Below are 22,673 nucleotides of genomic sequence, written 5' to 3'. Positions count from 1 at the left end.
TAGAAGTCAATCGGTCTTTCAACTCTTGGAAACTACGCTCGCAAGCATCTGGCCATTGAAACTTAGCTTACTTCTGAGTCAACTTGGTGAGTGGCGCAGAAATAGAGGAAAAACCCTCAACAAATCTTCTGTAATAGCCTGCTAAGACCAAAAAGCTACGAACCTCCGTAGGAGTCGTGGGCCTTGGCCAAGTCTTTACGGCCTCAATCTTTTGGCTATCCACTCGAATACCGTCAGCTGCAACAATGTGGCCCAGAAATGATACCGAGTTCAACCAAAACTCACACTTGGAGAATTTTGCAAACAACTCTCGAGCTTGCAGAACTCCAAGGACTGTACGCAGATGCTCCGCATGATCCGTCTTGGATCTAGAATACACCAGGATATCGTCGATGAATACAATCACGAATAGATCCAGAAAAGGTCTGAATACATTATTCATTAAGCCCATAAACGCTGCTGGTGCATTAGTTAACCCAAACGACATTACTCGGAACTCGAAATGGCCATATCTTGTTCTGAAAGCTGTCTTAGGGATATCTTTCTCCCTAATTCTTACTTGGTGGAACCCGGACCTCAAATCAATCTTTGAAAACAAATTGGCACCTTGTAATTGATCAAATAAATCATCGATCCTCGGAAGAGGATACTTGTTTTTAATCGTCACTTTATTCGATTGCCGATAATCAATGCACATTCTCAAGGAGCCATCCTTCTTTCGGAGGAACAATACGGGTGCTCCCCACGGGGATGAGCTAGGCCTAATGAAGCCTTTATCAAGCAAGTCCCTCAATTGCTCCTTCAACTCTTTCAATTCCGCAAGTGCCATTCTATATGGGGGAAGAGATATAGGTGAGGTGCCTGGCAACACATCAATGGAAAAATCGATTTCCCGTTTGGGAGGAAGGCCTGGAAGCTCTTCCGGGAACACATCCGGAAATTCATTCACCACTGGAACTGGCTGTAGAGTCGGCGACTCAGCTTCTACATCTTGAACTCGTACTAGATGATAAATGCATCCTTTTGTGATCATTTTCCTTGCCTTTAGATAGGGAATAAACCTACCTTTTGGTGATGCCGCATTCCCTTTCCATTCTAAGACTGGTTCTCCCGGAAACTGGAAAACGAACCACCTTCATTCGGCAATCAACATTGGCGTAACAAGAAGCCAACCAATCCATGCCCATAATAATGTCAAAATCTACCATTTCTAGCTCATGCAAATCAATCATGGTACGACGATCACAAATCACAATCACACAATTCCTATATACTCGGCTAGCTATTACCGAGTCACCCGCGGGTGTAGACACCTCAAAAGGTTTGATAGTGTGGAGCCCAGATCAATCAAAGCATATAGATCATAAGAGAATACCGATAATATACCTGTGACCACATTAGGAGAAGACTCAAGATCTTGGCGTCCAGCCAAAGCATAAATACGGTGCTGAGGACCGCTAGTACTGGGAGATCTGCCTCTACCTCTACCATGGCCGCCTGGCGCATAGGAACCTGGCCCCGTAGGGCGTACAGATGCCGAAGATCCGGTTACCGACCCTGATGGCTGGGTCCTACCTCTACCATGCACTGAGGGGCAATCACGCATAATATGGCCCGATCGACCACATGAATAGCAAACATCTGAACCCAATCGGCATTGACCCCAATGCGACCTCCCACACTGGGAACATCGTGGTATAGGTGGCCTTGACTGGCCTGAATCACCTCTAAACTGGGACCCCGAATAACTCTGACTCGGCCCTGAACGAACAGATCTATCAAGGCCCTGGTCTGGAAACCGTGGAGGTGCACTGGTCATAGAATAGCCCAAATGTCTAGGGAACTGTTGCCTGTGTCCGCCTATGGACTCACTTATTGGGCCCGAAGATCTGGCCCTCTTGCTATGTCTCCTATCCTGTTCGCGTTAACTTCTCCGCTGCTGTAGGCTTTCCTCTAAGTTCTGAGCATGTACCTGAATGCGTGCAATATCCATACCGTCCTGAAGGGACGCATTCAAGCATTTGTCCACCAGATGGGGCCCTAGGCCCTTTACAAATCGGTGTACCCTATCGCCCATATCTGCTACCATGGCCGCAGCATACCTGGCCAAGGAGTTAAAACGGAGGCTATACTCTAGGGCACTCATACTGCCCTGCCTCAAATTTAAGAATTTATCGGCCCTAGCCCGCCGAACTTCTGGGGGCATGTAATGACGGAGAAAAGAATTAACAAACTCTTGCCATACCGGGGGAGGTGCATTGGCTCCCCGCGAAGCCATCCATACTGTATACCACTAGATCGAGACATCTCTTAATCTATAGGATGCTAGCTCTACCTACTCGGTGTCTGAAGCATGTATCAACCGGAGCGTCCTTAGCATACCATCAATAAAGTCCTGGGGATCCTCCTCCGGTTTTGACCCAAAGAATTCCAGAGGGTTTATAGTAATGAAATCACTAGCTCTTGCACTAACAGCCCTATCACCATACCCTGAACTGTGCCTCTGAGCCTGGGCCGCAACCAATTGAGTCAATAAAGTAATGGCTTCTTTTACATCTTGGCCCGAAGCATTGGGTGGAGGAGCTGGAGCTGGGGCTGAGGCTCCCACGTGCTCCTCGGTAATAGGCACTGTCTGGGAGGGCTGAGAATGAGCCGCACTCTGAGACTCATCTTTATCTACTACCGGTGGCGGTGCTCTTTTAGCCCGCTTTTCTGCCACCGTCTTGCCCTTTTAGGCTGCTGTAGCCTTTTTCTTTACAGACATTCTCTGAAATACACAACACACTATTAAGGAACAAGAATTTCTCACATCATAGCTCTATCGCACGATTCTTATGAAGAAAGAAGGTCATTTATTCCTAAAATGTCCGCAGCTTCCTGTTTATAAGTGTGGCGCGCAACACACCCATAACCAGGACTCTACTAGACACGGCTCGTAGACACACCCTAGGACTGAACTGCTCTGATACCACTTTTGTCACGACCCGACTCGGGGCCGCGACGAGCACCCGGTGCTAGCCCACCCGGACACCCTATTAGCTTACTCTTATGCTTACATCTAGGTGAGCCACATAATTATACATGCATTTCCATTCATTCGTCAACTGGTCCCATATGGACTGTCACGACCCAACCCCGTAGGCCGTGACTAGTGCCCAATTTGGGCACTCAAACACATTCTAGTATATAGCAGAAGCCGACAAGGCTTTATTTCCAATTTAGATAATTTCCAGAAAAATTTCGGCAGAGTTTCCTTTGTTTTACGGACTATCCCATATACCCTGCACGCAGAAAATACCAACAAAGGCCACACAGGGCCAACAAAGCAACATTTAAATATATGCGGACCGGCCGCCGCGGCGAATGGGATCGTCCAAACACAACATAAGCACACAACTGTACAGAAAGACCCCAACCCACAAACATGTCCACAGACCTCTAAACAGACTGACAGAATCATATGACGGGACAGGGCCCCGCCGTACCCATGAACGAGAGTAGACATATATAGAATTGACAGACTGTACCAAAAGATGGCTCTGAATAAAAGAGTGCTCCAAATGGCAGACAAGATATCCTAGCCGGACGGATCGGCAAACCTGTCGTCGGTACCTGCGCGGCATGAAAATGCAGTCCCTGAGGAAAGGGGGTCAGTACGAAATATGTACTGAATATGTAAAGCCTGAATTACAGAAGCAAAATCATAACTGGTACAGAACGTACAGAAAGTAAGCAGAAAATCCAAAGTATCAAATACATATTTTCAAAACATGCAGAGTGTGTACAGAAACATATGTCATATCAAATCCGGCCCCTACCAAGGGACTCGGCAGACAGAACGTGGCCACCCTCCCGACGTTGGTGCCACAACACAGAAGAATCAGAATAGGGGCATAACCCCGTAGCATAATATGTCATATCAAATGGCCATAGCAAATCATATCAGAACAAGCGGACATGGCACATCATACTCCACAAACCCATGTACGCGTATACCTGCCCCCTCACATCGAGGCACGGCGAACAATGCAGAGGATCACGCTTGACAACATATCCTGGCCCGGGCTCAGTGTGGGAAACATTGGGGCATCCACGAATGGAGTAGAGAGAAACTAAATGCAGTTAAAATATCATAATTATTTTCGGAGACTCGATGAGGCATATCAATGACAAACCAGTTTAATGAAGTCAGACGGGATTGTAATAAGTGGGTTTCAGATGTCATAATGAATTACAGAAGCATAACCTTTCTGAAGTCGTTCCAAGTGACAAGACGATTCATAAGACTTAAGGAAATATTTAAAATAGTTTTTGTTTAGTAGTTAAAAGAGCAGGCAGAACATTCCTTTCAAAACCGTTCGAAAACAGGCCTTAAGTACAATAAGGGTAAAACCGGGAATAGTGGGCCCACCTCGGAACAAACAAGGCGGTGGGCTCAAATTACGCGTTTTCAGCTTATGGGGTCACCTACGAAGGTTCTACGGACATTCTATAACTTTTCATAACGTTTTGGGGAAAGTTTGCATAATTTTCAATCTTACTGAAGGAAAAAGCGAGATTTTCAATTGCGGATTCCGAGGGGCAGAAAGTCTTCCAAGGCCCGAATTCGATTCTACTACACTTAGGCATGCCAAAAGAAGGATCGGGGTAGCTTTACATACCTTTTGAGCTTTCTAAGCCTATCCAAGCTCACTTCCCGTTTCGTCGAAAATCTGCAAATGGTCACATTTACCAATTATGAGTTATGGATGCCACAAATTCAACTTAATGCATACTTGCCTACCGAAATTTCGGCAACACTTCCCCTATACATATAGCACCCCCGAGAATTCAACTCGGCTCAAAACCATCAACAACAACCCAAACATCAACAACAAACATTAGAGACACAATATCCTTCAACTAGCCATCATTCTAACAAATTGACATAACCTTCACCCCAACCTAAATCTTTAAACTAATATCAATGATTTCACATTCATTATCAATCAAGATCATCAAAATATAGTTTTAGAAATATCTCATATCGTTTCCTCAAGTTATACACATGATATACAACTTTCCGCCAAAGTCACAACTTGTTCAAAACATCAAATCTTTGGCATACATATTCATAACATGTTTCCAACTTCCAAATTCATCAATGATCATCACAATTGACAACCACATAACTTCATTTTCCTAATGTCGGAAAATCATACTAAAACGACATAAGTTGCTACATTCCATTTCAATACAAACTTATATCATTTTATCTTCATTTGCATTACAAGCATCACAATAACACACTAAACAACTTAATCCATTTCCATTCCAACTCTAACACACCACACGACCATATGTTTTTTTTTTATCAACTTCAACTAAATTCATTCAACTTCCAATTCCAACATGCATTTCATCATAACCATAACTAGAATATAACATGAATTCAACACATTATAATCATACAACACCTACATGCCCACGGCTACACACCATATTCCAAACCCACTTTGCAAACTTTCATTTTTCCATACAATCAACACATTTCTATATACTACAACACAAACAAGACTTAATAACACAAAGATAAGGGATAAATTCTCACCTTTTCCTCAAGTCTTCTTCACTTGGAGGTATGATCACTTTGATGAATCTAATGCTTCTCTCTCCAAACCAACTATATCAAGTTACAAAAGGACCTTGAATTAGTGGAAATCCAACAAGAGAAAATTTTTTTGAACAAGATTTTTGGTAGCTATTTTTTCTTCCCCAAACCCGAAACCCTTGGCTCTTCTTGCTCTTATTGTTTTGTTCGTTCTTATCCTAAGTGTTCATCTTCTATGTATATAATTGAAGTGCTTGGTCACATGACCAAGTAGTGGGCTTGGATGAAGGCCATTATGGCCGGCCAAGGTCCCATGTTTGGGCCTTAATTGCACTTCAATTGTTTTGAGCCCAATAACTTGTGAATCATATTTTGTAATTCCCGAAACTAATTTCCGAAATTCCAAAATTGCCCCTAGCCTTGTCCCACACTTCCATGACTCGATTCTTTCATGCATAACTCTTATGTTCAACAAAATATCAAATTTGACCTTATTTCTCAAAAGTGAAAGATATTTCAAATTTTTTTCCAAACGTGTGAAAACACGGGATATAACATCCTCTCCCCCTTTAGAACATTCGTCCTTGAATGCTAAATTAATCTTATAGGGTCTGGAAATACTTTGGGGGGAGTTTATGTTTATAGACAGTACGTATGACATACAATCGATATTGAAATGGAATTAAGCAGGGATTCAAGATTACCTGTGGGCATAGGGAACAGATGCGGATATTTCTTCTTCATTTCCTCTTCATCCTCCCAGGTCATTTCCTCCCTGTTATCGTTCCGCCACAGTACCTTAACAGAGGCTACATCTTTGTTCCGGAGCCTCCTCACCTGACGGTCCAAAATGGATACGGGCTGCTCCTCGTATGACAACTGTTCCGACAACCTGAATGTCATCCGCAGGAAATATTCTGGAGGGATCGCCAATGCATTTGCGGAGCATAGAGACATGGAATACTGGATGTACCGCTTCCAAATCAGATGGCAAATCTAACTCATAGGCGACATTTCCGATCTTTCTAACAATCTGATAAGGCCCAATATAACGCGGACTGAGCTTACCCTTTCTGCCGAACCGCATCACGCCTTTCATAGGCGATACCTTCAGAAATACCCAATCGCCTACCTGGAATTCCAACGGTCGACGCCGTTTATCGGCGTATGACTTCTGTCGACTCTGGGCTGCTAACAGTCGCTCTCGGATAAGTTTCACCTTATCAACGGCCTGCTGAATCATATCTGGGCCAATTAATTCTGTCTCGCCAATATCAAACCAGCCGATCGGTGACCTACATGTTCTGCCATATAAAGCCTCGTACGGAGCCATCTGGATGCTGGAATGGTAACTGTTATTATAAGCAAATTCAATTAATGGCAAGTGATCCTCCCAGCTACCTCTGAAATCAATAACACAGGCCCGCAACATATCTTCAAGCGTCTGGATAGTGCGCTCAGCCTGTCCGTCACTCTGAGGATGAAAAGCTGTGCTCAAGCTCAGCTGAGTCCCTAATCCATCCTGAAAAGATTTCCAGAAGTTCGCTGTGAACTGAGCACCTCTGTCAGTGATAATAGATATAGGAACTCGATGAAGTCGCACAATTTCTTTAATATAAAGCTTGGCATAATCCTCAGCGGAATAAGTAGTTCTGACGGGGAGAAAATGGGCTGATTTTGTCAGCCTATCCACAATAACCCAGATGGAATCATACTTCTGTGGAGTGCGAGGCAAACCTGTAATGAAGTCCATATTGATTATCTCCCACTTCCACGTCGGAATTTCCATTTCCTGCAACAGTCCACCCGGTTTCTGATGTTCAATTTTGACCTGCTGACAATTTGGACACTGGGCGACGAACTCTGCGATATCCCGTTTCATGCCATCCCACCAGTATAGGCATCTAAGATCATGGTACATCTTCGTAGACCCAGGATGAACAGAATAGCGAGCATAATGTGCCTCGCCCATAACCTGCTGCCGTAGCCCTGCAATATCAGGTACACACAACCTGCCTCTGTATAGTAAGGTTTCGTCTGGTGTAAACTCGAACGGAGTCTTCTCCTTTTCATGGGCAGTGTCTCTATATCGAGCTAAAACAGGATCTTTATATTGACGCCGCTTGATAACTTCCTTAATAGATGATTCAGAAACCCCTCGGACAGAAATCCGTGTACCTCCAGAATCGGCCAGACGAACCCCAAGATTATCCAACTGATGAATGTCACGTACTATCTCTCTCCTGTCTGGCTGTAAATCTGACAAGCTGCCCATAGATTTCCAGCTGAGCGCATCTGCAACAACATTAGCCTTGCCCGGATGATACAAAATATCCAGGTCATAATCTTTCAGGAGCTCCAGCCACCTCCGCTGCCGCAAATTAAGCTCTTTCTGCTTGAAAATATACTGGAGACTCTTATGATCTGTATAGATATCAACATGAACGCCATATAAATAATGTCTCCATATCTTCAGGGCATGGATCACCGCTGCAAGCTCCAGATCGTGAGTAGGATAATTCTTTTCATACTTTTTCAATTGCCGAGAAGCATAAGCTATAACTCTGTCGTGCTGCATCAACACACAGCCCAATCCCACGCCAGAAGCGTCACAATAAATAACATATCCGTCGGGTCCCTCTGGAAGAGTCAGAACTGAAGCTGAAGTCAACTTCTCTTTCAGCAACTGGAAGCTTCGTTCACATGCATCGGTCCACTGGAACTTAGCTCCCTTCTGAGTTAGCCTTGTCAAAGGCGCTGAAATCGAAGCAAACGTTTCCACAAATCTTCTGTAATAGCCTGCTAACCCCAGAAAACTACGTACCTCCGTGGGCGTCGTGGGTCTGGGCCAATTCTTCACGGCCTCAATCTTCTGTGTATCCACCCGGACACCATCAGCTGCAATAATATGTCCCAAGAATGCCACTGAGGCCAGCCAGAATTCACATTTAGAAAATTTTGCATATAATTTCTGATGCCGAAGTACCCCTAATACCGCTCTCAGATGATCTGCGTGCTCTGCCTCGGACCGAGAATAGACCAGAATGTCATCGATAAATACAATTACGAACATATCCAAGAATGGCCTGAATACCCGGTTCATTAGATCCATCAATACCGCAGGAGCATTAGTTAACCCAAATGACATAACTCTGAATTCATAATGCCCATATCTGGTCCGGAATGCTGTCTTAGGAATATCGGCCTCTCGTACCCGTACCTGATGATAGCCAGACCGAAGGTCTATCTTCGAAAAATATTTGGCGCCCTGCAACTGATCAAACAAATCATCAATTCTGGGGAGGGGGTACTTATTCTTTATGGTTACCTTATTCAGCTGTCGATAATCAATACACATACGCAGCGACCCGTCTTTCTTACGCACAAATAATACCGGGGCTCCCCAAGGAGAAGTACTGGATCTAATGAAGCCTTTTTCTAACAGATCCTTCAACTGCTCTTTTAGTTCTTTCAATTCTGACGGTGCCATTCTGTACGGGGAAATAGATATAGGCTGAGTATCTGGAAGAAAATCAATAGTAAAATCTATCTCCCGCTCTGGAGGAAGGCCTGGAAGATCATCTGGGAACACATCTGGCAATTCATTAACCACGGGAACTGACTGAAGGGTCGGCGTTTCTGCTGTCAAGTCTTGTACCCGAACCAGATGATAAATATACCCTTTTCTGATCATTTTCTTCGCCTTAAGGTATGAAATAAACTTACCTTTCGGCGATGCTGTATTACCGGCCCATTCTATAACTGGCTCCCCGGGAAACTGGAAACGAACTACCTTATTTTGGCAGTCAACATTAGCATAACAGGAGGCTAGCCAGTCCATTCCCATAATAACATCAAATTCAATCATATCTAATTCCACCAGATCGGCCTTAGTGTCTCGACCATATACAGTTACAAAACAGTCTTTATATACCTGTTTCGCTACAATAAAGTCCCCAATCGGTGTGGCTACCTCAAACGGCTCTATAGGTTCAGACTTTATACCAATTTTACTGGCAACCAGAGGCGAAATATATGACAAAGTCGAACCTGGATCAATCAATGCATACACAGACCGAGAGAAAACCAATAATGTACATGTAACGAATTAGGTGATGCCTCCTGGTCCTGGCGGCTGGCCAAAGCATAAATGCGGTTCGAAGGACCGCTAGTACCAGAAGCTCCACCACGACCTCTGCCGCGACCCGCCGGTGCTGACGTACCCGGCCCAGTAGGGCGCATAGCCACTGATGAAGCTGATGACCCGGCGGCTGATCCGGTAGGCTGCGCTGCACCGCCCGAACTACCCTTATACGGGAAATCTCTCACAGAATTGCCCTGACGGCCACAAGAAAAACATGCACCGGTGGCCCTGTAGCACTCTCCCGGATGGTATCTGCCACAATAAGAACACTGAGGCCTAGGTGGCCTCATCTGACCAGAACCCCTATCTGACCGCGAACCTGAAGCCCTGGAGCTCTGACCTGCTCCTGAATAACCTGGGCTATCAAATCTGCGACCTGTAGGCTGTGGAGGTGCGCTCTGTGCCGGCTGGGATAGATGTCTGCTAGGCTGCTGCGGCTACTGAGGCTGTCTGCCCCGAAAATCTCCCGAATACCTAGATGATCTGGCCCTCTTGGGCTGTCTCCGATCCTGACTCCTATCGGGCTGATGACCCCTGTGCCGGTCCTCCATGCCCTGGGCGTGCGCCTGAATACGGGCAATATCCATATCGGGCTGAGCGGCCAATACCAAGCAAATGTCGACAAAATACCGGTCCAGCCCCATAATATACCTGTGCATCCTGTCAGCCATAGTAGATACCACAGCAGGTGCGTATCGGGCCAATGAGTCGAACTCCATACTGTACTCTCAGACGCTGCGGCCCCTCTGTCTCAGTAATAAGAATCTGTCATCCTTGGCCCGCCGTAACTCCGGAGGCAGAAAATGGCTAAGAAAAGCCTGAGAAAAATCATCCCAAACTGCTGGGGGAGCGCCGTCCCCTCTAGATAACTCCCATGACTCGTACCAATTAGCCGCCACATCATACAACCGGTACGAGGCCAACGCAACTGACTCTGTCTCGGAAGCATTAATCAGCCGTAAAGTGCGTCGCATCTTCCTGATAAACTCCTCAGGATCCTCCTCGGGCTTTTTCCCGAAGAACTCTGGAGCGCCACAAGTCAAGAACTCACGAGCTCTCGAACTGTCACGCCTATATGCTCGGTCACCTCCCAATCCGTGCCCCTGAACCTGTCCCGCCACAAGTCTAGTCAATAGCTGGACTGCCTCTCTCATAGTCTGATCCTCAGTCCCTGGTCGTGGAGCTGGAAGCTCAGGTACTGGAATCTCGGGAGCTGGCGGTGGAGCCGCCCCTCGACCTGCAGCTGCTGCTGCTCCAATCTCCTCTACATGTGGCGGTGTGGAAGAGCCCTCTGCCGGGGGCAAAATTTCAGGAGCAATAGGTGCATGGGCCCTGGTAACCCTCTGGGCCCGACTAGGCTCTCCCACAGCTGCTGCCTTGGCCATTTGGGCCGCTGTCGCCTTTTTTGGAGGCATAACTGCAAATGTAACAATTCGTTAGGGAGGAGTCATCCTGATAACACAGCTATATCGCACGATCTAAGACAGAAAGAAGGGTAGTATCCTAAATACCCTGTAGCCTCCTGTTTATAGGTGTGGTGCACAACACACCGATAAACAAGACTCTACTAGACACGGCCTGTAGACATTCCGAGGACGAACCGCTCTGATACCACTTTTGTCACGACCCAACCCCGTAGGCCGTGACTAGTGCCCGATTTGGGCACTCAAACACATTCTAGTATATAGCAGAAGCCGACAAGGCTTTATTTCCAATTTAGATAATTTCCAAAAAAAATTCGGGAGAGTTTCCTTTGTTTTACGGACTATCCCATATACCTTGCACGCAGAAAATACCAACAAAGGCCACACAGGGCCAACAAAGCAACAATTAAATATATGCGGACCGGCCGCCGCGGCGAATGGGATCGCCCAAACACAACATAAGCACACAACTGTACAGAAAGACCCCAACCCACAAACATGTCCACAGATCTCTAAACAGACTGACAAAATCATATGACGGGACAGGGCCCCGCCGTACCCACGAACGAGAGTAGACATATATAGAATTGACAGACTGTACCAAAAGATGGCTCTGAATAAAAGAGCGCTCCAAATGGCAGACAAGATATCCTAGCCGGACGGATCGGCAAACCTGTCGTCGGTACCTGCGCGGCATGAAAACACAGCCCCCGAGGAAAGGGGGTCAGTACGAAATATGTACCGAATATGTAAAGCCTGAATTACAGAAGCAAAATCATAACTGGTACAGAACGTACAGAAAGTAAGCAGAAAATCCAAAGTATCAAATACATATTTTCAAAACATGCAGAGTGTGTACAGAAACATATGTCATATCAAATCCGGCCCCTGCCAAGGGACTCGGCAGACAGAACGTGGCCACCCTCCCGACGCTGGTGCCACAACACAGAAGAATCAGAATAGGGGCATAACCCTGTAGCATAATATGTCATATCAAATGGCCATAGCAAATCATATCAGAACAAGCGGACATGGCACATCATACTCCACAAACCCATGTACGCGTATACCTGCCCCCTCACATCGAGGCACGGCGAACAATGCAGAGGATCACGCTTGACAACATATCCTGGCCCGGGCTCAGTGTGGGAAACATTGGGGCATCCACGAATGGAGTAGAGAGAAACTAAATGCAGTTAAAATATCATAATTATTTTCGGAGACTCGATGAGGCATATCAATGACAAACCAGTTTAATGAAGTCAGACGGGATTGTAATAAGTGGGTTTCAGATGTCATAATGAATTACAGAAGCATAACCTTTCTGAAGTCGTTCCAAGTGACAAGACGATTCATAAGACTTAAGGAAATATTTAAAATAGTTTTTGTTTAGTAGTTAAAAGAGCAGGCAGAACATTCCTTTCAAAACCGTTCGAAAACAGGCCTTAAGTACAATAAGGGTAAAACCGGGAATAGTGGGCCCACCTCGGAACAAACAAGGCGGTGGGCTCAAATTACGCGTTTTCAGCTTATGGGGTCACCTACGAAGGTTCTACGGACATTCTATAACTTTTCATAAAGTTTTGGGGAAAGTTTGCATAATTTTCAATCTTACTGAAGGAAAAAGCGAGATTTTCAATTGCGGATTCCGAGGGGCAGAAAGTCTTCCAAGGCCCGAATTCGATTCTACTACACTTAGGCATGCCAAAAGAAGGATCGGGGTAGCTTTACATACCTTTTGAGCTTTCTAAGCCTATCCAAGCTCACTTCCCGTTTCGTCGAAAATCTGCAAATGGTCACATTTACCAATTATGAGTTATGGATGCCACAAATTCAACTTAATGCATACTTGCCTACCGAAATTTCGGCAACACTTCCCCTATACATATAGCACCCCCGAGAATTCAACTCGGCTCAAAACCATCAACAACAACCCAAACATCAACAACAAACATTAGAGACACAATATCCTTCAACTAGCCATCATTCTAACAAATTGACATAACCTTCACCCCAACCTAAATCTTTAAACTAATATCAATGATTTCACATTCATTATCAATCAAGATCATCAAAATATAGTTTTAGAAATATCTCATATCGTTTCCTCAAGTTATACACACGATATACAACTTTCCGCCAAAGTCACAACTTGTTCAAAACATCAAATCTTTGGCATACATATTCATAACATGTTTCCAACTTCCAAATTCATCAATGATCATCACAATTGACAACCACATAACTTCATTTTCCTAATGTCGGAAAATCATACTAAAACGACATAAGTTGCTACATTCCATTTCAATACAAACTTATATCATTTTATCTTCATTTGCATTACAAGCATCACAATAACACACTAAACAACTTAATCCATTTCCATTCCAACTCTAACACACCACACGACCATATGTTTTTTTTTTATCAACTTCAACTAAATTCATTCAACTTCCAATTCCAACATGCATTTCATCATAACCATAACTAGAATATAACATGAATTCAACACATTATAATCATACAACACCTACATGCCCACGGCTACACACCATATTCCAAACCCACTTTGCAAACTTTCATTTTTCCATACAATCAACACATTTCTATATACTACAACACAAACAAGACTTAATAACACAAAGATAAGGGATAAATTCTCACCTTTTCCTCAAGTCTTCTTCACTTGGAGGTATGATCACTTTGATGAATCTAATGCTTCTCTCTCCAAACCAACTATATCAAGTTACAAAGGGACCTTGAATTAGTGGAAATCCAACAAGAGAAAAATTTTTTGAACAAGATTTTTGGTAGCTATTTTTTCCTCCCCAAACCCGAAACCCTTGGCTCTTCTTGCTCTTATTGTTTTGTTCATTCTTATCCTAATTGTTCATCTTCTATGTATATAATTGAAGTGCTTGGTCACATGACCAAGCACATGACCAAGTAGTGGGCTTGTATCAAGGCCATTATTGCCAGCCAAGGTCCCATGTTTGGGCCTTAATTCCACTTCAATTTTTTTGAGCCCAATAACTTGTGAATCATATTTTGTAATTCCCGAAACTAATTTCCGAAATTCCAAAATTGCCCCTAGCCTTGTCCCAAACTTCCATGACTCTATTCTTTCATGCATAACTCTTATGTTCAACAAAATATCAAATTTGACCTTATTTCTCAAAAATGAAAGATATTTCAAATTTTTTTCCAAACGTGTGAAAACAGGGGATATAACATGGACAACCGCACATTTATATCATCATAGGCATTTATGCCATATCAATATACATGGGCCAACGTGTCCGACAAAATGATATACAAGACATAGGCTGACATGGCCAAACAAATCTACCCACACACACACACATGTCTACGAGCCTCTAAGAGTATAACATATCACACTAGCGGGACAGGACCTCGCTATGCCCATAATTATATACACAAAAGAATGAGTACCCAAAAGATATGGCTCCGAAGGAATTGGAGCTCTCTATGTAATCTCCGAATAGGCAGCTATGGATCAAGTCTGTCTCCCTGTGCACCTGCGGGCACGACGCAGCGTCCACAAACAAAAGGACGTCAGTACGAAGAATGTACTGAGTATGTAAAGCATGAGCAACATCAATAAATAAGCATCATGAACAACATATGAATTAGCATAGGAGGGGGGGGGGGGGAGACAATAATATCATCTTCCTAGCAGTTACCTGCCTTTCGTAGGACTTTCCATTTTTCATACTTATTTGTACACCTACGTCATCATCCGTATTCCATAATAGTACTCGTACCACACTTGTGCTCATGTTCGTGTACATGCCCATATTCGTATTCTTATACATAGTCTTATCACATTCATATTCATATTATATACATAGTCATTTCATATACATAGCATTTACATAACATACCCGACCTCATGGGATCGGTGTTTCATACATACTTAGCCAACCAAGGCTCAAGGTTACTCATACCTGGCCCTACCAAGGCTTCAGGGTTATCCGTACCATCTGCAGAGGTGTGCGTACGTTTCGTAATCGTATACATACTTTATACATATTCATATACATATATCCTACCCGGCGTTATAAGCTCGGGGTCTCGTTATAGCCCTTCATAGGCACATGTAAGTATAATATCCCATAGGCACCTTTAACATCATTATTATTATCATCGTTATCGCTACATCTTTATCTTAGGCTTACTCGTCATATGGGGTGCATAGTACAATCGTAGTACCTATCAAGGATTGTGAGCTTAGGAGCTCGGAATGTCAATCATTTGGAGACAACATACTCATATAGAGGATTTAAGAGTTTGGCCAAAGAACCATGCCTTATGAAAGAAGGGTTAGCCTTACATACCTTTTCGTCGAACTATTCTACATTTGCACGTACTCCTCCGATGCTCACGTTTCTAACTTTATTAAAGTCGTACCATCATTAGAATCGACAATTTACACACATGGATAAAACTAGAGAAAATCGGACAGCATTCCCTTTATTTATACGACATTCCTCCATATCGTAATTCAACTTCCAAACGTCAACAATACATTCACAACATCATAATAATAGCCTTTAGTCATCTACATCATCCACATTCTTAATTCACTTCCATTTATCCCTATTTATGGTCACAACACCCAACTTCGTCCATTCATATACAATGTCTATTTCATGATCTTAACGTCATTTATAACACATTCATATCACAACACAACAACAATCATGATTCAATTCAAACTATGTCTCAAAAACGTCACTATTCATCATTCATAACCCATTTTGCTATTCTCTTCTAATGACCAAGCATTTTAACTCTCAAATACCTTAAACAACATATAAATATCATGACTCTTATCTTAGATGTTGTAGGAACAAGCCTTAGTTGATAATATTCCACTTTGAGCAAAACCCTAGTTTTCTCCATTTGGATTTCTTGACTTTAGATGATCCTTGATGGGTTCTTACTCTTGATTCACTTATTTAATGTTGTTGATAACTTATAATCCTTGAAAACTTGTATAATAAATGTAGAGAGATGTTTTAGAGAGAGGGAGGAAATGTTGAAATGATTTCATGAACTTGGTCCTTTATTTAATAACATTCCACTGATCTGTCGGTTCCACTATACGGTCCATTATACGGTCCGTATAATAGACCGTGAAATGGGTCTGCCTGCACCCCTTCACTGTGACCATTTGACGGTTCGTTATACGGTCCGTATAAATTTATACGGTCCGTATAACTGACCGTAAAATTCCACCAGCAACCAACCTCCTCTGTGATGGTTTTACGGTCTATTATACGGTCCGTAAAACATTATACGGTCCGTATAATGAGCCGTAAAACTCATCAGTTCACTGAACTTATTCTAATCACTTCGTTTGATCTCCGATCCTTGCGGAACCTTCTCAACACTTGTTCGACACTTCAATACCAATCTAAGGGACGTTATAACTCTTCTCCAAGACATCACAAAGTCCTGGTTAACTCGTTGCTCGTAATCCCTTTCCGATATTCGTTCACTTGCGTACCAACGGAAAATTTCCGAGGTGTAACATGGATGTACCTCAATGCGATGTTGAAAGCTGCATACCAATCCTCCCCATCTACCCGGACATCTGGCTCAGGTCTCGAAGATGGAGCTCGAGGGATAGGAGTGGTCAGTTGCTTACCCCTTGATAGTGATTTGATTGTCTTTTTAGCTTTTGATGGGTTTTCTCTCCCTCGTTTCGTGCCTCGAGAGGAGGTGGCGGTGGCTTTCCTTTAGTTCTTTCTGTTAACCATTTTCCTGCAAAACAATATCACACCAAATGCTAAGTAAAATTCAATAATCAATGGAGGTCATGAAATGACCCTACACTTAGTTATATTACATGTACTAAAGTCTAGAGTGTGTGGCCTCTTCAATTTTTTGGGCCCTAATCATGGTTATGTCAACTTTTTTTTTCCCGCACAATTTGGGGTTGAACCGACCCCACACTTATTCTAAACTACTTTACAAAAATAGAAAATAAAGAAGTTAACTAATCCTACACTAAAATCAAAACAACCAAAACAAGACAATTTCATGTTGTAGGATTTTGGGTTGGTGGTACACAACCCATCAAAAGTTCATATTTTATGGTGTAAATTGATGCCCAAGGGTTCATATTGTTGTTTAATGTTCCATTGCTACTCAAGAATTCACAATTTTCACAAAAAACTTGGTTCAAGACTTTTAGAAAACACCTTGTGGGCATAAAATCTTCTTTTGAATTTTTAACAACAATGGGGTGTTGGACACCCTCCATTTTCAATTGGGATTCACTTTCTAGCCCTAAGCATCAATTACAACCAAATAATACCAATCCCCGCCCCAATTTCACTCAAACCCATAACCCTAACTATTTTATCACTCAAAAACTCAAGAACAAGGGAAAAGGGAAAAAGGGAATCCATGTGGTGAAGATGGAATCACTTACCTTGTTTGATTAATAAAAGATAGATGAGAGTTCCTGAGTTTTGATCTTTGAAAGAGAGGGTTTAGGGAAGGAGTTTTCGATTTTGGGAGTTAGAGAGAGTTTGAAAAGTGAGAATGAAAATAAGAGGGGGCCGTGGTCTTTTAACTTGGAAAAAAAATTCGGACGGGGCCCTAACCCGCGTTATCTCCGCATCGCGGGTCCAACACTGGCAATTCATTCTCTGAACATTCCTCTGATTCTGCATCACCTCTGCTTTGCAGGTGAAAAATGTGAAATTACCTCTCTGACCAATACCGGATACGCGTTGGACCCACGTCGCGGGTCCAACACAATGGACAAACCTGGAGCGATGTTTTTAACTTTTTTCACATGTTTTGCTCTCTTGATCATTCCTTAGTCCTGCAACATGAATAAACGTGACTTATAACTATAAAAATGTTGGGTTGTATTTTTCTCATTTTTTCATTTTTTGGTTCTTTTCATTTTATTTTACGACGCTACTATTACAAACTCGGGTTGCCTCCCGAGAAGCGCTTGATTTAATGTCGTGGCACGATGCAGGATCTTTCAAGCTTCTTCCAATTTGACAGAGGTACTCTCGCGATCAATGACCTCTCCAAAGTAATGCTTCACTCGCTGCACATTTACCACGAAAGATTTGTTCGAGTCCAGCGGCTTACTCTTCAATTTCCCGCGGGCTGTTACACGCACTATCTCAAATGGCTCAGACTACTTACTCTTCAATTTCCCGCGGAACACCTTCAGCCGAGAATTATACAACAATGCTAACTGCCCAGGATCAAACTCACAAGGTTGGATGCGCTTATCGTGTATTCTCTTTGTTCGCTCATTGTACATTTTTGCTTTCGCATATGCATAATGGCGAAATTCATCAAACTCGTGCAGCTGCAACAAACGCTTTTCACCATCTTGTACCAAGTCTAAGTTCAGATTTTTGATCGCCCAATAAGATCTGTGCTCAATCTCAACTAGTAGACGACACGCCTTACCGAAAACTAGCTTGTATGGAGATGTGCCAATGGATGTCTTGTAGGCTGTTCTGTAGGCCCACAAAGCATTATCAAGTTTCAGAGACCAGTCGTTCCTACTAACGCTCACAGTCTTCTCTAAGATTCTCTTGATCTCTCAATTCGACATCTCCACTTGACCACTCGTTTGAGGATGATAAGCAGTCGCTACCTTGTGTTTCACCCCATACTTGAACAACAATTTATCGAAGTGCCGGTTACAAAAATGTGCACCTTGATCGCTGATAATAGCCCTCGGGGTCCAAACCTAGTGAAAATATTCTTCTTCAAAAATCTCGCTACCACACTAGCATCATTAGCAGGGAGTGCAATGGCTTCACCCACTTTGACACGTAATCAACTGCAACAAGAATGTACTTTTTCCCCTTGGATGGTATAAATAGCCCCATGAAATCTATACTTGTAACCCTTTGTAAATCCGGGTTCGGAGTGAATTTTTAAAACTAGTATTAAGATGATATTTTAGCTATATGAATCCATTCGGGATGAATTCATGTGATAAAGAGTTGTTTTGAAGTCAAACCTAATAGTGAAGTTCGTAAAAGTTCTCAAACTTGTCTAGTTTTAGGTTGGTCTGACTTCTAGGCTAGTTTCATGAAAATACTTTTAGAATTTGGGAATACGTCCTTAACAACTGTTGTAGGTCTTTGAAATACCTTTCCAACCATATATTATGTACCACAATCAAAGATCTGTGCTAGGAGTTATGCCCATTTTACTAGACGCTACACAGTCTGCGTGAAGTGCCCTTCAGTTGCGCGATCCGCACCAGAGGTAGTGTTACTGCCTTTGCTGCACGATCAGCTGCATGAAGTGGGCCTCCAGCTACACGGCCGCACACCAACAATGATGTTTTAAAAGCCTAAATTCATTATATTCATTCCCACTTCGTTTTAAACCAATTTTTCTGAGGAAAAGAATTCCGAAGAAGTCTCTCTAACCCTAGGGTTTCCCCAAACCATATACGGTAAGTTATTGATCAATTCCTATCATTAATTCATCAATCTAATATCAAATTAACCTTAGTTCATCTCTCCAAACCCTAGATTCTTGAAAACTCAAAAGGGGAGAAGAAGGGGCGTGTAGAACTTCGTCTAAAAGGTATGAACCTCGGTTTCCCTGATTTAATTAATGACTCTTTGGGTAGTATAGATTATACTATGTGATTGGAATCCACTAATGATTCACATAAGGTTCAAGAACACGTTTGTAGGCTTAGAAAAGCCCTAGTTTTCGAAACGTAAAGAAAATTCGTAGAAACGAATAAAGCTTTAATCTTTCTCATCTAAATCCATTGTAGATTGATTGTTGAACCTTGGGAATTCTGTTTTGCTAGCTTTTAACTGGATTTGAGGTATGTCTCTTTTTGAACATACTCTTTCGAACGATTTTATGAACTCCTTGGTTGTGGTTTGTGTGCGTGAGGGACAAGCCCACATTAAACCTTGTTTGTACTATATTATATATAGATAGTCATGATTGTATTCCTCTCTAAAGGATGATTGAAAAATTGAGATATAAAGTTTGGTGTTTGAATCTGAATTACCCCATAAGGGATTTTTAAACTTGATAATTGGAAAGCTTGACTATATCGTGGGAATGCTCTATAATAGATTGTTGAACTTGAAACTTGTTTAAAGAAGTCAATTGGATATCTAAAATTGAATGACTTGATGTACCCCTATAATGGGATGATGAACATGATCCTTAATGAATAAATTGACTATCATGATATGACCTATGATTCGGCTTCCATGCCATAATTTGAGATTCGGCTTCTATGTTATGGTTATGAATTGGCTATTTTGCTATGATTCTTCATTGTTTTTGTTTGGCCTAGCTAATCCGGAGGAAGGGTAGTCACTATGGATCCTAGTGGGTTTTGCCTAGCCATTCAGTAGAAAAGGTGGCCATCGTGGGTCAATAGCCCGATATGGTTTTGCCTAGCTATTCGGGAGGAAGGATAGCCATTGCGGGTTCATAACCCCGATGCGGTTTTCCTAGCTATTCAAGAGGAATAATAGCCATCGAGGGTGACAAACCCCGATGTGGTGCTTCTATGCAGTTTAGGGAACCTTAAACGGTTGTCCCTTCGTTATATTGATTTGGGCCTATATTGACATGTGTTATACTATGGTTTCCTGTGAGTGGCTTGTTGATGATCTTGAGTTCATGATTGAAATACTTAAATATGATAAACGACATAATGAGTTGAAACTGAATTATTTCTCCTTTAACGGTTTCCATTAATGGTGCTACTAAGTTTGAGGATTTATTCTATCTCTGAATTTGAAACTACTTTTATGGAACTGTTTTACTGATCCTTATTATATTATTTTGTTATATTAACTATTGTCCCGAAGACACGCACTGAGTACCTAATACTCAGAAATACCATTGTTGTTTTTGATGGTATGTTAGGTAAAGCAGAAGAGCAGGTATAGATAGATCTCGCGAATTAGGAGTGCTTGTTGCTTTCCAGACATTTGGTGTGCCCACACCTTAATTCGTGGGACACCCTCTATTTTACTTATTGCTTTTAGTTTCCAGGATGCGTTCCATAATTAGATTATGTTCTATTTATCATCTTAGAGGCTCCATAGATAGATGTTAATTCTGTGGGTAGTTGTTGAGGTCATTGTTTGACTCTTTGGATGCTGCTACATTTTCTGATGACACATTTATGGCTGACTTCCGTTGATTTTATTATTTGATGCTGATCATGAGTTAGTTAGATACTTATAACGTGTTGATATAATAGTTGAAAGATTATCGAAAGAGATTAGATGTTTATTTCTTTTATAAAGTGCTTTCCGTGTTGTTCATATCATAGGATGCCTGTTACGCCTAGGGTGTGTTTTGGGGCGTGACAACACCCCAACAATCAAATACTTCAATCTCAAATATGCCATTCAATGGCATTTCATGCCGCTTTGAAATGTTCCCTGTTCTTTGACAGTTATCACATGTCCTCACGAATTCATAAGCATCTTTGAACAACGTCAGTTAATAAAACCCTGACTGAAGTACCCTTGCAGTTGTTCTGTCAAGTATTAGCTCTAAAGAATTGCAGGGACGTCCTCTGTCACGACCCATTTGGCTTAGGCCATGCGGGCACTTACCTTTCCACCTCGGTAAGCGAACCCTCATTCCAACAATGAACCAATACATAAACTAAAGAAAGTTCAGTAACGAAAATCAACAAATAAGTAAGTCTCACGATATATATATATATATATATATATATATATATATATATATATATATATATATATATATATATATAGGTAGTAGTAAAAGTGCGGAAGACAGTAAATACCCCCAAGGTCTAGTCTGAATAATACAAGAGCATCTAAGGAGAATAATACAGAATGGAATATTACTACATAATGTCTATGTCTCTTAAATAAAAGTAAGACATGTGATAGGAAGGTCTTCAAGGTCAACGGACGCCATGCTCACCCTGGAAACTCGAGAGAAAGTCCAAGAGTCGATCAGCCACGGGTGACAGAAGTAAATCCGACCTAGTACTTTGCATTCATAAAAATACAGCAAGTGCAGGTCAGTACAACAACAGTACTAGTAGGCATCATCCTCCGACTAAATATAGTTAACATAATTCAGAAGATAAAGCAGATAAGCAAGGAATCTAGCAAGTGTAACACAATATAATCATATCCAAGTATTCGTCATTGCCTATGTAAAGCATCTAAACCCAAATACATCAAGTCCGAATATATCCGACCCAATCCAATCATCAAGTATTCCAATCACCAAGTATCTAAATCAAGTCATAATGCAATGCAGTGCAATGATGGAATGAATGAAGTGTAATGCCATGCAAATGAGGTGTACACATGTACTCCAGACGGAAATATCGATGTCTCGGTAGCACAACCCAGCTTGACTCACGAATTCTATGTGCTACCCGTCCCGGATCTTTGCCCAACAGACAGATGGGACCCTGGCTAATTGCTCACATGGGGAGTCTCACCGGCCCCAC

General features: G+C 42.4%; 1 protein-coding gene across 1 annotated transcript; it reads right to left on the bottom strand.

Annotated features, from left to right (window-relative positions):
- Window positions 1-18,350: 18,350 nt before the first annotated feature.
- LOC132619823 (uncharacterized) lies at window positions 18,351-19,059 on the bottom strand. Its single transcript, XM_060334604.1, has 2 exons — window positions 18,995-19,059; window positions 18,351-18,681 (listed from the first exon to the last, which is right to left on the bottom strand). The coding sequence occupies exons 1-2, from the start codon at window positions 19,057-19,059 to the stop codon at window positions 18,351-18,353; spliced, it is 396 nt and encodes a 131-aa protein (XP_060190587.1).
- Window positions 19,060-22,673: the final 3,614 nt, after the last annotated feature.

Source organism: Lycium barbarum, chromosome 11 (assembly GCF_019175385.1).
Source record: "Lycium barbarum isolate Lr01 chromosome 11, ASM1917538v2, whole genome shotgun sequence".
Classification (NCBI taxonomy): Eukaryota; Viridiplantae; Streptophyta; class Magnoliopsida; order Solanales; family Solanaceae; genus Lycium; species Lycium barbarum.
Note: the sequence above shows the minus strand (reverse complement) of the source record. Positions and strands in the feature narration are given on the sequence as shown.

What these genes read in the sequence shown, in the direction of transcription:
- LOC132619823 (XM_060334604.1), bottom strand. Translation starts at nt 19,059, where the DNA reads ATGGGGCTATTTATACCATCCAAGGGGAAAAAGTACATTCTTGTTGCA. An exon ending in GCAGTTGATTACGTGTCAAA is followed by an intron (nt 18,682 to 18,994) that starts GTGGGTGAAGCC and finishes GTGGGCCTACAG; the next exon opens with AACAGCCTACAAGACATCCA.